Source organism: Oryx dammah, unplaced genomic scaffold (genome assembly GCF_014754425.2).
Source record: "Oryx dammah isolate SB20612 unplaced genomic scaffold, SCBI_Odam_1.1 HiC_scaffold_5, whole genome shotgun sequence".
Classification (NCBI taxonomy): Eukaryota; Metazoa; Chordata; class Mammalia; order Artiodactyla; family Bovidae; genus Oryx; species Oryx dammah.
Genome location: NW_024070189.1, coordinates 91,776,509 through 91,790,827, shown reverse-complemented (window position 1 = coordinate 91,790,827; position 14,319 = coordinate 91,776,509). Strand labels below are relative to the sequence as shown.

The 14,319-nt window shown below is 46.9% G+C and overlaps 1 protein-coding gene across 1 annotated transcript in view; it reads right to left on the bottom strand.

Moving 5' to 3' along the window:
* VAV1 (vav guanine nucleotide exchange factor 1) overlaps positions 1-14,319 on the bottom strand; it is a 64,188-nt gene that overhangs the window by 25,409 nt on the left and 24,460 nt on the right. Inside the window, exons 2-16 of the mRNA XM_040242105.1 lie at positions 8,599-8,715; positions 8,039-8,097; positions 7,855-7,920; positions 7,589-7,697; positions 7,402-7,497; positions 5,827-5,895; positions 5,539-5,642; positions 4,532-4,631; positions 3,692-3,787; positions 3,398-3,466; positions 3,040-3,126; positions 2,855-2,940; positions 2,100-2,232; positions 1,190-1,299; positions 210-311 (exon numbers count right to left, since the gene is read on the bottom strand). Coding sequence (XP_040098039.1) covers positions 210-311; positions 1,190-1,299; positions 2,100-2,232; positions 2,855-2,940; positions 3,040-3,126; positions 3,398-3,466; positions 3,692-3,787; positions 4,532-4,631; positions 5,539-5,642; positions 5,827-5,895; positions 7,402-7,497; positions 7,589-7,697; positions 7,855-7,920; positions 8,039-8,097; positions 8,599-8,715 — 1,403 coding nt within the window. The remainder of the gene's footprint in view (positions 1-209; positions 312-1,189; positions 1,300-2,099; positions 2,233-2,854; positions 2,941-3,039; positions 3,127-3,397; positions 3,467-3,691; positions 3,788-4,531; positions 4,632-5,538; positions 5,643-5,826; positions 5,896-7,401; positions 7,498-7,588; positions 7,698-7,854; positions 7,921-8,038; positions 8,098-8,598; positions 8,716-14,319) is intronic.

The window sequence follows — 14,319 nt, the reverse complement described above, 5'->3', positions numbered from 1 at the left end:
TGCTGAACAAACACAGCCAATCATTTTGCCAACAACATAAAGGGCCCCTTTGGGTTTTCTTCAGAGCAGAAGAGAGACAGAGAAGCTGCAGATCAAAGGAGAGCCTCCCCACTCCCAACTCAGGGGCATGATGGCCAGGGGAGCCCCCCACCCCAAAGAGGAAGGGACAACCCACCCCAGCAACCAGGTCCATCCTCCCAGATTCCCACCTCAGCAGCATCTGGCAAGCCTTGCAGGATGTGGTCTCCTCAAAGGAAAACATCTGGAAGTCATGACCATTGGCAGTGGCGTTCTCGGGGTAGATGTTGGAGCTGGCGAGGGAAGAGAATTCCATGCAGTGGAACAGGATTCAGCCATTAAAGGCAATGAGGTACCAGTACACGCTGCAACCTGGATGGATCAAGACCTCTTTCCTTTTTTTATGGCTAAATACTGTTCCATTGCATGGATATGCCCTGTTATGTTTCTCCATCCACTCACTGATGGACGTTTGGATTGTGACCACCATTTTGCTATTGTGAACAGTGCTTCAGTGAACACAGGTGGAGACAGAAAGTGGGTGAGTTGGTGCCAGGGGCTGGGCATAGGGAAAACAGGAAGTGATCACTGCTTGAGTTGCAGAGTCTCATCTGGGGGTTTGAAAATGTTTTGGAACTAGATAGAGGTGATGGTCGCACAGTGTGAATTTACTAAATACCACTGAATTGTGCACTTTTTTTAAAGATTCTTTTTTAATGTGGACCATTTTAAAAGTCTTTATTGAATGTGTTACAATATTGCTTCCATTTTTTATGTTTTGGTTTTTTGGCCACAAGGCATGTAGGATATTAGTTCCCTGACCAGGGATTGAACTCACAACCCCCTGCACTGGAAGGGGGAGTTTCAACCATTGAACTGCCAGGGAAATCCCAGAATTGTGCACTTCAAAATGGCTAAGTTTTTGTTATGTGAATTTCATCTCAAGAAAGAGAAGGAGGAGGAAGACAAGGAGGAAGGATTTCCAGGATGGTGATGGAAAATCGTGAACACTTGGCATTCTGGGGATGCAGACTGTCTTGAAAGCCTGTCCCTCCCATTTCCCAGAGGAAGAAACCAAGGTTCTGAGTGACCCCACGCCAGGGTGAGACTAAAGCCCAAAACTGCCTAAAGTCCTCTGAGGATGGAAAGGTGGAGGAGGAGGGGGTCTCACATGGCCATCTCGAACTGCTCCATCCACTTCTTCTTTAGTTCTCGTGTCTTGAAGAACAGCTCATAGCCCTGAGCACCTTGGTCCTCAATCAGGAGGAACATGTGAGTCCACTGCAGAGAAGCAGGGTTTAAAATGAAGGCACCTGCCCTGTAGAGGGTGGGACCACATGCCCATTGACCCTACTGCTCTGGGGAGGAAGGGGTCAAGCCAACTACAGCCTGTCTGCCCCCAGGAGGGCCATGTAAAGGGCTTCCCAGGAGAAGCAAATATACACCCACAAATCTAGATTCATACACACGCATACTTATACCTATGGCTGATTCACACTGATGTACGGCAGAAACCAACACAATATTATAAAACAATTATCCTCCAATTAAAAACAAATTTAAATTAAAAAATTGTTTAATTACAAAACAAAATCACACTCGGGATTTCCGTGGCTGTTCGGTGGTTAAGACTGCACTTCCACTGCACGGGGCGTGAGTCTGATCCTTGATGGGGGAACTAAGATCCCACACGCCACGTGGCCAAAATAAATAAATTAAAATTTTAATTAATTTATTTCTCTTAATTGGAGGCTAATTACTTTACAACATTGTAGTGGTTTTTGCCATACATTGACATGAATCAGCCATGGGTGTACATGTGTCCCCCATCCTGAACCTTCCTCCCTCCAACCTCCCTCCCCATGTCATACCTCAAAGTTGTCCTAGTGTACTGGCTTTGAATGCCCTGTTTCATGCATCGAACTTGGACTGGTGATCTATTTCACATATGGTAATATACATGTTTCAATGCTAAATCACACACACACACACACTGGCATTCCAAGGGCCAAGCAGAGAGCTCAAGTGGCATTGAGAGTCCCCAGCATTGGGGTCTCCCAGTTACCACCTCCGAGACTTACCTTCTTGTTGTCCCTCTCTCCGGAGGAGTCGTCTCGAATCTGGAAGCTGTGCAGGTTCACAAAGTCCTTGAGGTCGTAGGAGTCCCCTCGGCGCTTACAGATGAGCAGAGCTTTGTCAAGCAGGAAGGCATACCTGAAAGCAATCAAGTGTCCCTGTCTGGCTCCTCCCTAAGTTCCCACAAGCTCTCCACCTGATCCCCTCCCACTTTCCGGGCTCACTCTGCTGTCAGTCTACGATTCTGGCTCTTCTTCTCCTCAGTGGTAAACTTGGCCACGCCTACCTATCTTGACCACACCCATTTGATTCTTGCTGTTCCTGCCACCTGTCTTTCTTGGCTCCACCCACACAACCATGCTGACTCTGCCTCTCCTCTCAGTCTAGGCTCCACCCACTGGTCCATATGGCCCCACCTACCTCAGATGGTAAAGAATCTGCCTGCAATGCGGGAAAACCAGGTTCGATCCCTAGGTTGGGAAGATCCTCTGGAGAAGGGCATGGCAACCCACTCCAGTATTCTTGCCTGGAGATTTCCGTGAAGAGAGGAGCCTGGCGGGCTACAGTCTATGGGATCGCCAAGAGTCGGACACGCCTGGGGGACTAACTTTTTTTTTTAAACCTGTCTATCTAGAAATAGCACCAAGCCCTTGCCCAGATTCCACCCTAGATCTGTGTTGGCTCCACCCACCTGCCTAACCAGAAACCTGGCCCCGCCCCTGTCCAGGCTCCGCCCCAGATCCGTATTGGCTCCGCCCACCTGTCCATCTTGGAGCGCCTCTCCACCGAAGTTATCTTCAGCTCACCATCGATCTTGGGTCGGCCGTAGTGGGCTAGAGACTGGTCCTACACAGCAGACAAGACGTCTGGCAAGGGGCCCCCAGGAAGAGATGACAGCCCCTCTCCACGTGGCCACACCCCGGGCCTCCCCGCCCACCCGCTCACCAGGTTCTCGATGGACAGCTGGAAGTTGGTAATCTGCCGCAGCGTCTCATTGTCCCGCTTGACCTCGTTTATGCACTGTGCCAGGTCCTGGGGGTGGGGCAAGGGTGAGCCTGGGTGCCCCTCCCCCAGCTCTATCCCCTACCTGGCAGGGGGTAGAGGGTCAACCTCCAGCAAGGGGCAGCGGGAGAATGTCACTGTCCCCAAGGGGATGCTGGGAATGAGTCATTCGAGGTACAGGTGTGTCCCCTGCTGTGGAGGGAGGGGGCGGCCCGTGGGGGTGGCCGTGCCTGGGTGGTACTCCCTGCCTTAAACCCATGGTGCCTGTGTGGCACCGCCGTCCCTGTGTGTGCCCACTCACCCTCATGGCATCTAGGGCCAGCCGCAAGTTGTCCTTCTCCATCACATCCTGTGTGTGTTTCACCAGCTCCTGTGTGACGCACAGAGATGCATATTGCCTGGGCCTGCCCCCTGCTCCTGGGGGGCCTTCCAAACAAGCCTGGCCCACCAGCTCCGTCTTCCTCCCTCTGCTGTCCCTAGAGGCTGGGGCACAGCTCCAGTGATCCCCTCCCAGAGAGGGAAGCCCAGCCCCCAGGAGCCTTTGCAGGGAGATCTATGTGCCCCTAGAAGCCCATGCCTTCCCCGCTTTGTGCACCTGGAGCAAGAGGTGATATTTGAGCACTCGCTGCATGGGGACCATCAACAGGTCCCTTAAGGTGAACCTCCCGTTGTTGGCGCGCTTAGAACATTCCTAGGAGGTTGGAGAAAGGGATGAGTGAGAAGAGGTGGAGGCAGGTGGGGATTGTTCTTGAAGCCTCTTCTCCCCGCTCCCCAGGGAAATAAAGAAGAATGCTACGGGGTAAGGGTGACCAGCTGGAGGCTGCCTGGGGTAGATGTCCAGGATTCCTCAGCTGAGGGGGGGCTCCAGAGAAGGAGGTACACAGGCCTGGAGGGTCCCCATGATGGAGACCAAAGATATTGAATGGACGGCAGAGACTGGCCATCCCTCATCATCCCTGCTCTGTCTATGCTTCCACTAGACAAACGGATCCAGGTTTCGGTTCAGTCCAGGATCCATGCTCCCTCCAGGATCAGGGCTTGGCTGGGATCAGGGCTCTGTGTGAAGTTGGAACTCAGCCCAGAACTGAGGTTTGGCCCAGACTTGGTGCACAGCCAGGGTTGGGCCTCTCGCTGGGGTTCAGTGTGCTCTCGGAGTTCAGGTCAGTGTCAGGATCTCAGGCTGGTACCAGGGCTCCATCCAGAGTACAGGGTTCAGCTGGGGTCAGGGCTCAGTGCTCTGGTCGATCTCCTCCTGCTCAGTTTCTCCCACTTGGCTGATCAGTACCTCCCTCCCCAAACCTTCAGCGGGCAGACCCCTGGCTGGGCTGCAGCAGGAAGGAATGCTCCCTCCAGCTCAGTCTCCCCACTACTGCCCCCCAGAGAGTGGAAAGGAGTGAAAGAGCTTCCCCCCGCAAAGATGAAGCCCATCCCCTACTCGCAGCTTCATTTGTACATCCTCCCGGGCTGTGGCCATGTGGTCCAGGTGCTTGCTGGCCGACTCCACCTGGCTGCAGTAGCGGCCGTAGATGAGGAACCTGCGGGAAGAGGGCAGGCGGCCAGGGAATGACACTGGCACCAAGGTCAGGCAGATCTGGGTGTCAGTCCCGGACCTGCCTCTTCCCAGCTGGATGGTGCTGAGCCTCAATCTCCCTGTCTGTAAAATGGGCATAACGATAGCACCTCCCACATATGGGTTATTGTAGCATTAAATGAGATAATGCACAAGAAGCTCTTAGTGGAGCTCTTAGTGGCATATCATCTCTGCTTAATGTTCATTTATTTAATAAGAATGTATTGAACACGTACTGTGTGCCAAGTTCCACATTAAGCTCTGTAGAATTCCCTGGTAGCCCAGCTGGTAAAGAATCCGCCTGCAGTGCAGGAGACCCCTGTTTGATTCCTGGGTCAGAAATATCCTCTGGAGAAGGGATAGGCTACCCACTCCAGTATTCTTGGGCTTCCCTAGTGGCTCAGCTGGTAAAGAATCTGCCTGCAATGCGGGAGACCTGGGTTTGATCCCTCGGTTGGAAAGATCCCCTGGAGAAGGGAATGGCTACACACTCCAGTATTCTGGCCTGGAGAATTCCATGGACTATATAGCCCATGGGGTCACAAAGAGTCGGACATGACTGAGAGACTTTAAAAAAAGGCATCAATTTATTTGATCCTCACCACAACCCCAAAGAGGTACATTCTGGGATCATACTGATTTTAGAGATGCAGAGGTAGAAGCATAGAGAGGTTAAGTGACTTTCTAGTGCCATACAGCTCACAAGAGGAAGAGCTGGGAATTTAACCAGAGATGAGCAGCCCTGTGCTCACAAGCAAAGAAAGAAAAGCCTACTTTTTTTTGGTGGTCTATGAGGGCAATGTCTCCCGAATGCCCAGCCTGGGCAGGGCAGGGTGACCTCCAGAGGTCTGGGCTGGCTGCCTGGGTCTCACCTCTCCTTGTATTTGATGAAGACCTGGTAGAGGGTGGCTGCACTGGGGTTGGCCAGGGCTTCTTTCATCTCCTTTAGGAAATGGGTGTGCACACAAAGCAGGTCCTACTTGGAGGGAAGGGGTGAGGCTTGGGGTGGGAGCCTGGAGCTGGTGATGCTGGGTGGGAGAAGGATCATCTGCCCACCCTACGAGGTTCATCTCCCAACCCCCACACCCCAGGGACAGGTGAAGCCAGCAAACCATCCCCTCTGGACAGAAGCCCGGGAAGGCAGTAATCACTCAGCTCACCTCGATGTTGATGAAGATAATCTCGATGTCTTGGGAGTTAAGGAACCGCTGCAAGGGCTTCATAAAATGCTGTGGGGGAGTGGGGAGAGAAGGATGGAGAAGGGGAAGACTCCTCCTTCCAGGCGAGCCCCACAGACACAGAGAGGAGGAGACAGAGATGGAAAGGGAATGGAAACCTAAGAGACTGGGGGAGAGAGAGAGAAATGTGTAGAAAGAAAGAGACAGAGGCAAGGAAACAGAAAATGAGAGAAAAGAGAAATGGAGAAAGTCCATACAAAAAACCCATACAGGACTGTTCCACGCAGAATTCATCATCATAAATTCCCAAAGCGGAAACAACCCACATGTGCATCGACAGATGAATGAATAACAAAATGCGGTCCATCCAGGAAAAGGAGTGAAGCACTGACACTCACTACAGTCTGGATGAGCCTTGAAACACGATGTTCAGCGAGAGAAGCCAGGCACAGAAGGCCAGACAGTGAATGAGTTCATTTAGATGAAATGTCCAGAATAAGTGACGCCACAGAGACAGAAAGTAGGTTAATGGTTGCCAGGGAGATGCTGCAGGGAAATCAGAGTTTAAGGGGTGATGGTTAAGGGGTATGGGGTTTCTTTGAGGGATGATGAAAATGTTCTAAAATTGGGAATTTCCTGGTTGTCCAGTGGTTTAGGAGAGCCTGGGTTCAATTCTTGGCCCAGGAACTAAGATCTCACAAGCTGCAAGGCCAAAATAACAGAAAAAGAAAGAAAATGTTCTAAAATTAAACAGTGGTACACAACTTTATGGGGTTCCCAGGTGGCGCTAGTAGCAAAGAACCTGCCTGCCAATGCAGGAGACACAGGTTCAATTCCCGGGTCAGGTAGATCCCCTGGAGGAGGGAATAGCAACCTGCTCCAGTATTCTTGCCGGGAGAATCCTGTGGCCAGAGGAACCTGGCAGGCTGCAGTCCATGGGGTCACAAAGAGTTGGACGCAATTGAGCACACATACAACACTGTCAATCAACTATACTCCAATAAATTTTTAAAAAAATAAACAGTGGTGATGGTGGCAAACCCTTGTGAATATACCAGAAAATATTAAATTGTAGATGTTCAATGGCTGAATTGTATGGCATTTTGATTAAATCTCAATAAAATGGTTAAAAAAGAGATGGCCAGGGACTTCCCTGGTGGTCCAGTGCTTAAGACTCCATGCTTCCACTGCAGCGGGGCATGGGTTAGATCCCTGGTCCAGGGAACTGAGATCTCACATGCCACATAGTGCAGCCAAAAAAAAAAAATAAAGAGCGAGAGAGGGCCAAAGGAAAAAGAGGAAGTAGAAAGTGAAAGTAATAGAGATAGATGGACAAATGAGGATACAGGAAAAGAGGAAGACAGGGATAAAGAGACACAGAAGGAGAGAAATTCAAACAGAGGGGGAAGTAGGGAGCAACACCGACGGGACCAGAGACTATGAGAGACGAAGAAATACGGAGCAGTGAGATCAGGAAACATCCCCAAGCCCGCGTTGGGTGGATGCTGCCGCTCCGCTCTGCGCATGCGTCTGGCAAGGACCGGCTCGGAGCATCACCTGTTGGATGGAGTCCAGCGTGTCCGTATACTTCTCCTCCGTCTGCTGGATCTCCCGCAGACAGCAGCACCGCTTGTCATACTCTGTCATCTTGGGCTGAGAGTGGGGAGGAGAGGCTGATGTTGGGGTGTCCGGGGATGCGCCCCACCCATGAGCCTGCCCAACCGGGTCCTGCGTCCCCACATACCGGCATGGGTACCGGCTCCGAGCGCATGAGGTCCTCGTAGACCTCATCGCCCTCTGCCTCCTCGTTCTCCACGCAGTCGTACAGGTCCTCATCCTCCTCCACCGTGTCGCTGCAAGACGCGGAGTCAGGAGGAGCTAGGGAAGCCCCCAGACCAGGGACCCTCCGACACCCCAGGGAGAGGCCATGTCCCCTCGGACCCCCACCCCCCATGGCGGGGCCTTGTCTCCTCAAACCACCAGGGCAGGATCATGGTCTCAGACACTCACTCGATCTGGTCGGACAGTCCACTGTAGATGTCTTCATCACCCACACTCTCCCCAGTGGGGAAGGGCCTGGGGGAGCCGAGATGGTATGAGCAGAGACCCAGGGGGGCCAGGTGGGCAGGGGGCTTCAGGGAGGAGGAATAGGGCCGAACGGGGTCCAGAGCTGTCGGCTCATGTAGTTACTCACATGATCCCCTTGTTCTGGGCAATCGGGGTCCAGGACAGAGCGGACAGGGTGTAGATGACCTGTGATGGGGGCCAAGGCTGCTCAGCAAGCCCCTTGCCCACCCACATGCCAGAACACAGCCTCCAAGCACTTGGCCTTGAGGTTGGACTTCATGTCCCTGGGAGCCCAATTCAGAATTTTCCCACCTTCCTATGTCCCACGTCAGCATGTCCACATTCCCTTAACTGAGCTCCCACCACTTGAACGCTTTGTTCTAGTCAATCATCATAAACACTCAGACAGAATGGGATGATCTTATTTCCAAGTTACAAAGGACCTAGGGCTCAGAGAGGCACGGCCACATATCCGAGGTCACACAGCAAGTGATGGGACAGGGACTCACACTGGGTTCCACGTGTTCCAAGCAAGGCTGTTTGCACCTGCTGTATGACTTGTTCTAGCCCAGCAGTCCTTCCCTGACAACGCTTGGTTTGTCCAGTGTAGACATTCAGGGAAATGAATTGAAATCCAGTCTTTGGGCTCTAGGTGCCCAGCTCACAGGCAGCTCAGTCCCATCTTACCTTGCCAAAATCCTGCACATCGAAGAGGTCGAAGGCCTCAAAGAGTTCACTCCGCTTGAGGCCAAACTTCTCGTAGCAGGTAGACAGGAAAGTGCGGATATTCTTAAGGCAGAGGAACTGTGGAAAGAGAAATGAGGCTGGAGGAAACAAAGCGGGACAGGGGAGAAGCTGACTCCTGGCCATCGGGCTCGAGGTCTGGCCCAGGAAGAGGGAAAAGAAGGCACAGCCCCCTCAGGAAAAATCAAGCTATACCTGAAGCCACATCTACCCCTGCATTTTTTTTTAATTGAAGTACAACTCATAAGATACAAAGTTAACCATTAACAGATAACAATCTGGTGTATATAAACAATGGAATGATACTCAGCCATTGAAAAGGAATGAAATTTTGATTTATGCTGCATCACAGATAAACCTTGAAAATATTATGCTAAGTGAGATAAACCAAATACAGAAAGATGAAAGTTGTATGATACCACCTATAAAAGGTCCCTAGAAAAGGCACATCCATAGAGACAGAAATTAGGATGGGGGGCATACCAGAGGCTGGGTGAGGGGATGGGGAGTCTGTGTTTAATGGGCACAGAGTTTCTCTTGGGGATGATGAAAAAGTTTTGGATATAGTGGTGATGGTGACACAACATGATGAATGTATTAAATGCCACTGAATTGTATACTTGCAAGTGGTTAAAATGGCAAGTATTATTGTTTTAGTTTATATATATGTTATTTGTATATTTTCATATAAAATTCTACTTATATTTATAAAATATACTTATTTTATTTATATATAATGATAAATATGTATAGTTTACCACAATAAAAAATTTAACCATTAGCCACTTTATTCATTTTTTAATTAATTTTTATTGGGGTGTAGTTGATTTACAATGTTATGTTAGTTTCTGCTCTCCAACAGTTTTTCAGTTATACGTATACATATATCCACTCTTTTTAAGATTCGTTTCCCATGTAGGTCATTACAGAGTCTTTTTTTAGGGCAATGTAAAAATATTTTTATTTTCAAAAATAGTAAGCATTTAAGGTTGTCTAATACTATTCTACAATTGATCTTCAGGTTGTACGCAAAATGTCTGACACAGGGATACCCTATTTTTTAAATTGGAGGATAGTTGCTTTACACAGAGAAGGCAATGGCACCCCACTCCAGTACTCTTGCCTGGAAAATCCCGTGGGTGGAAGAGCCTAGTAGGCTGCAGTCCATGGGGTCGCTAAGAGTCGGACACGACTGAGTGACTTCACTTTCACTTTTCACTTTCATGCATTTGGAGAAGGAAATGGCAACCCACTCCAGTGTTCTTGCCTGGAGAATCCCAGGGACGGGGGAGCCTGGTGGGCTGCCATCTATGGGGTCGCACAGAGTCGGACACGACTGAAGCGACTTAGGAGCAGCAGCAGCAGCAGCAGCAGCAGCAGCAGTTGCTTTACAATGTTGTGGTCCTCTCTGCCATTACAGAGTACTGAGCAGAGTTCCCTGTGCTATACAGTAGGTTCTTATTAGTTATCTATTTTATAATAATTGAGCAGTGGTGGTTTAGTTGCTAAGTCATGTGAAACTGTTCCCAACGCCATGGACTGTAGCCCTCCAGGCTCCTCTGTCCATGGAATTTCCCAGACAAAAATACTGGAGTGGGTTGCCATTTCCTTCTCCAGGGGGTCTTCCCAACCCAAGGATCAAACCTGTGTCTCTTACGTTGCAGGTGGATTCTTTACTGCTGAGCCACCAGGGAATCCCATTATAACCATTAACCATTTTTAAATGTCCACCTCAGAGGCATTTAATGGGTTCACAGTATTGTGCCATCATCACCCCACCTAGTTCCAAGACAATCTGTCACCCAAAAGGAAATCCTGCACCCACGAAGCACGCACTTTGCATGCCTCTCTCCCCTCCCTTCTCCCAGGCAACCGTTAGTGTGCCTTCTGTCTCTATGCTTTTATCTATCTATGTCCATCAATTGATACTGGGTACACAAAATGAGGCATAGCTAAGCAGTAGAATACAACTCAGCCATAAAAAGGGGTGAAGGATTAATAATGCACGCTACAAATAACCAAAAACATGTTCTGTGAAAACTGCCAGACAGAAGGTCACATATTTTGTGGTTCCATTTATATGAAACATCCCTGATAATATTTATATGAAATATCCTTGACATTCCTCTTATATGAAATATCCCTGCTATTGTATAGCACTGGAAATTACATTTAATATTTTATAATGACCTATAATGGGCTTCCCTGGTGGCTCAGTGGTAAAGAATCTGCCTGCAATGCAGGAGACACAGGTTCAATCCCTGGGTCGGGAAGATCCCCTGGAGAAGAAAATGGCAACAAGCTCCAGCATGCTTGCCTGGGAAAATCCCATCGACAGAGGAGCCTGGGAGGCTACAGTCCATAGCGTCACAAAAGAGTCAGACACGACTTAGCAACTAAACAACAAGAGCAACAACAACTCTGTGATTCTACAATATTTGTATTTGGGGATGCCTACTCGGTGTGGTTGGGCACTCAGACTTGTTCCATTCTTTTGATAACCCTGTGGGGTTTTAATGCCCATTTTACCTAAAAGGAAGGAGGCTCAAAGAGGGAAGGAAAGTTGCCCAAGATTATTAACTGTAAGAGTGACTTTGTGGCTGGGAAGTCCCTGGTGGTCTAGTGGTTAAGACTCTGTGCTTCCAGTGCAGGGGGCACAGGTTTGATCCCTGGTCAAAAAATTAAGATCCCACAAGTCACAGAGGTGTGACCAAAAAGAAAAAAAATTCTATGCACAGGGAACTCTGCTCAATATTCTGTAACAACCTAAATGGGACAAGAATTTGAAAAAGAAGAGATGCATGTATATATATCACTGAATCACCCGACTGTACACCTGAAACTCACACAACATTGTTAATCAACTATATTCCAATATAAAATAAGAAGTTAAAAAAGGAAAAAGAGTAAGCATGTGGCATAGAAAACACACTTCTGGTTATCAAAGGGGAAAGGCCGAGAGGGTGACAAATTAGGAGATGGGGATTTACAGATACACACTATTGACTATAAAATAAATCAACAACAGGGACCTACTGTATAGCACAGGCAAATATAGTCAACGCTCTTGAAATAATTTACAATGGAAAAGAATCTCAAAAAGAATATATGGCAACCCACTCCAGTATTCCTCCCTGGAGAATCCCCATGGACAGAGGAGCCTGGCAGACTACAGTCCATGGGTTCGCAAAGTGTCAGACACGACTGAGCAACTAAGCATAGCACATACATATATATAACTGTATCATATTTGCTATGTAGTTGAAACTAACAATACCGTAAAATTCTTGCCTGGAGAATCCCCGTAGACAGAGAAGCCTACTGGGCTACAGTCCATAGCGTCACAAAGAGTTGGATATGACTTAAGTGACCTAACATGCACAAATCAACTATACATTTTGTTTTAATCCAAATAAAAGCAAACAAACAAAAGTAAGACCATGGAAGAGCTGAAATTTAATTCCAAGATGGTGTGAATCTGGAGTCGATTTTCTTGACTATAACTTCATTGCTTTGTATGCAATGGAAGTCACTGTGAGCACCTGCGACGTGTTCCATTCTCAGCACTTTCTCTATATTGTTTTAAATTTATGTACCCTCAAATTAAATATGTATATATATATATAAGGTAAGCAACAGGACGGTTTGATGTACTTATTCATAGTGAAAGCATTACTACAGTCAAACTAATTAAGACTTCTCGTAGTCACCATGTTTTCGTGTGTAATGAATGCACTTGAAATCTACTCTCATAGCGTAGTTATGTTGTTCAATACAGTGTTACCAAGTACAGTCATACAGTACCCTAGAACTCCAGACTGACTCATCCTATGTAACTTCAACTTAATACCCTTTAACCAATATCTGCCCATTAATTTCCCCACCCCTACCGCCAGCTCCTTGTACCCATGGTTCTACTCTGCTTCTGTTAAGTTTTACTCTCTCTGTGTAGAAAGGTCAGCTCATCAAAATGAATTTAAAAATTAAACAGGAATGCTTCTACTGTGTGTGTCCCCATTAATTATAATGTTCACTATTGGTTCCTAACAGAAATTCTGTTTTCCTTTTTCTTTTTTGTTAAATTGAAGTATTAGTTGATTTACAATATTGTCTTAATTTCAGGTATACAACAAAGTGATTCAGATATAGATAGATAATTCTTTTTCAGATTATTTCCCATTATAAGTTTTTGCAAGGTCTTCCCTGGTGGTCTGGTGGTGAAGAATCTGCCTGCCCATATAGGCAACACGGGTTCAATCCCTGAGCAGGGAAGATCACACATGTTGTGGAGCAACAAAGCCCCTGCACCAAACAATTGAGCCCATATGCTGTGACTATTAGCCCACGAGCCTAGACCCTGTGCTCTGTGACAAGAGAAGCACTGCAATGCAAAGCCCGCATACGACTACAGTAGTCCCCATGGGATGCAACTAGAGAAAGCCAGCACAGCAATGAGGACCCAATGCAGCCAAAAAAAAAATTAATAAAAAATAAGTTGTTATAAGATAATGAATATAGTTCCCTGTGTGATATAGCAGGTCTTTGTTGGACATCTATTTTATATATAGCAGGGTATATATGTTAATCCCAAACTTCTCATTTATAGAAACATTTTTATCCATTTAAATAAATTTCTTTGTATTCCTAGCTTCTTGGAAGGTCTTTGTATTTGCTTATCTCATTGAATCAAGAATGGATGTTGACTTTGATTAAGTGATTTCAAAGACTTGTACAAGACAAGCAAGTGTCTTTTGTTCTTGGTTCTATTAGTATAGTGAGTTATATTAATCGAACCCCCGATACTGAATCTTTGGTTCTTTTGAAGTGACTCTCAATTTTTCTCTGCATTTGAAAAAGGTAAAAATGAGTCACACAACATCTATGGGCTCTAAAATGTCAGTATAAAACCCTGGTTATAATTTCAGTGTCATTAATTCCTATGTATCTAAAAATTATAGATTTTTGGAGGCTATTCTGCCTCAATATTTGTGAATATTTTTGCTCGCATGCATGTGACCACATTTAAGTCAGATCAGAAATGATTAAAATAATGAAAATAATTTATTTTAAATTTTTAAAATATATGTAATCATATTTATATGAGAGATACTGTGGAATCCTTGCAATAAACTTACAAAATAATTACAACTATTATATTCATTTTATAGATAAAAAAAACTCAACAGGGACAGACACTGCTGGAGTACAAACTTAGCTGCATTTATGAATCAATTCAATACACACTGTTCTCTGTATCTTTGTATCTCACACTTTCATCTTCAGATTGTATCTTCTTCTGAATTATTTCTACATCCACAGCCTACTTAAGCCATTCTACATGGAACATGAACTTTAACATAGATGAATGTATTTAAGGCGAGAACATCCTACTCTCAAAGAAAACCAGGATCAAGTGCTATAAACAGAAGTCAGTGTAAAACAAATATGATGTAAATAGTGTTATAAAATTTTAGCTTGGCTGTCCAGTGGTTAGGACTCCGCACTCCCAATGCAGAGGGCCGGAGTTCAACCCCTGGTCAGGGAACTAGATCCCACGTGCCACAACTAAAGATCCTGTATGTCACAACTAAGATCTGGTGCCGCCAAATAAATACTTTTAAAAAAATTTAAACCTTTGTCTTAGGTACAAAGCAAAACATTACA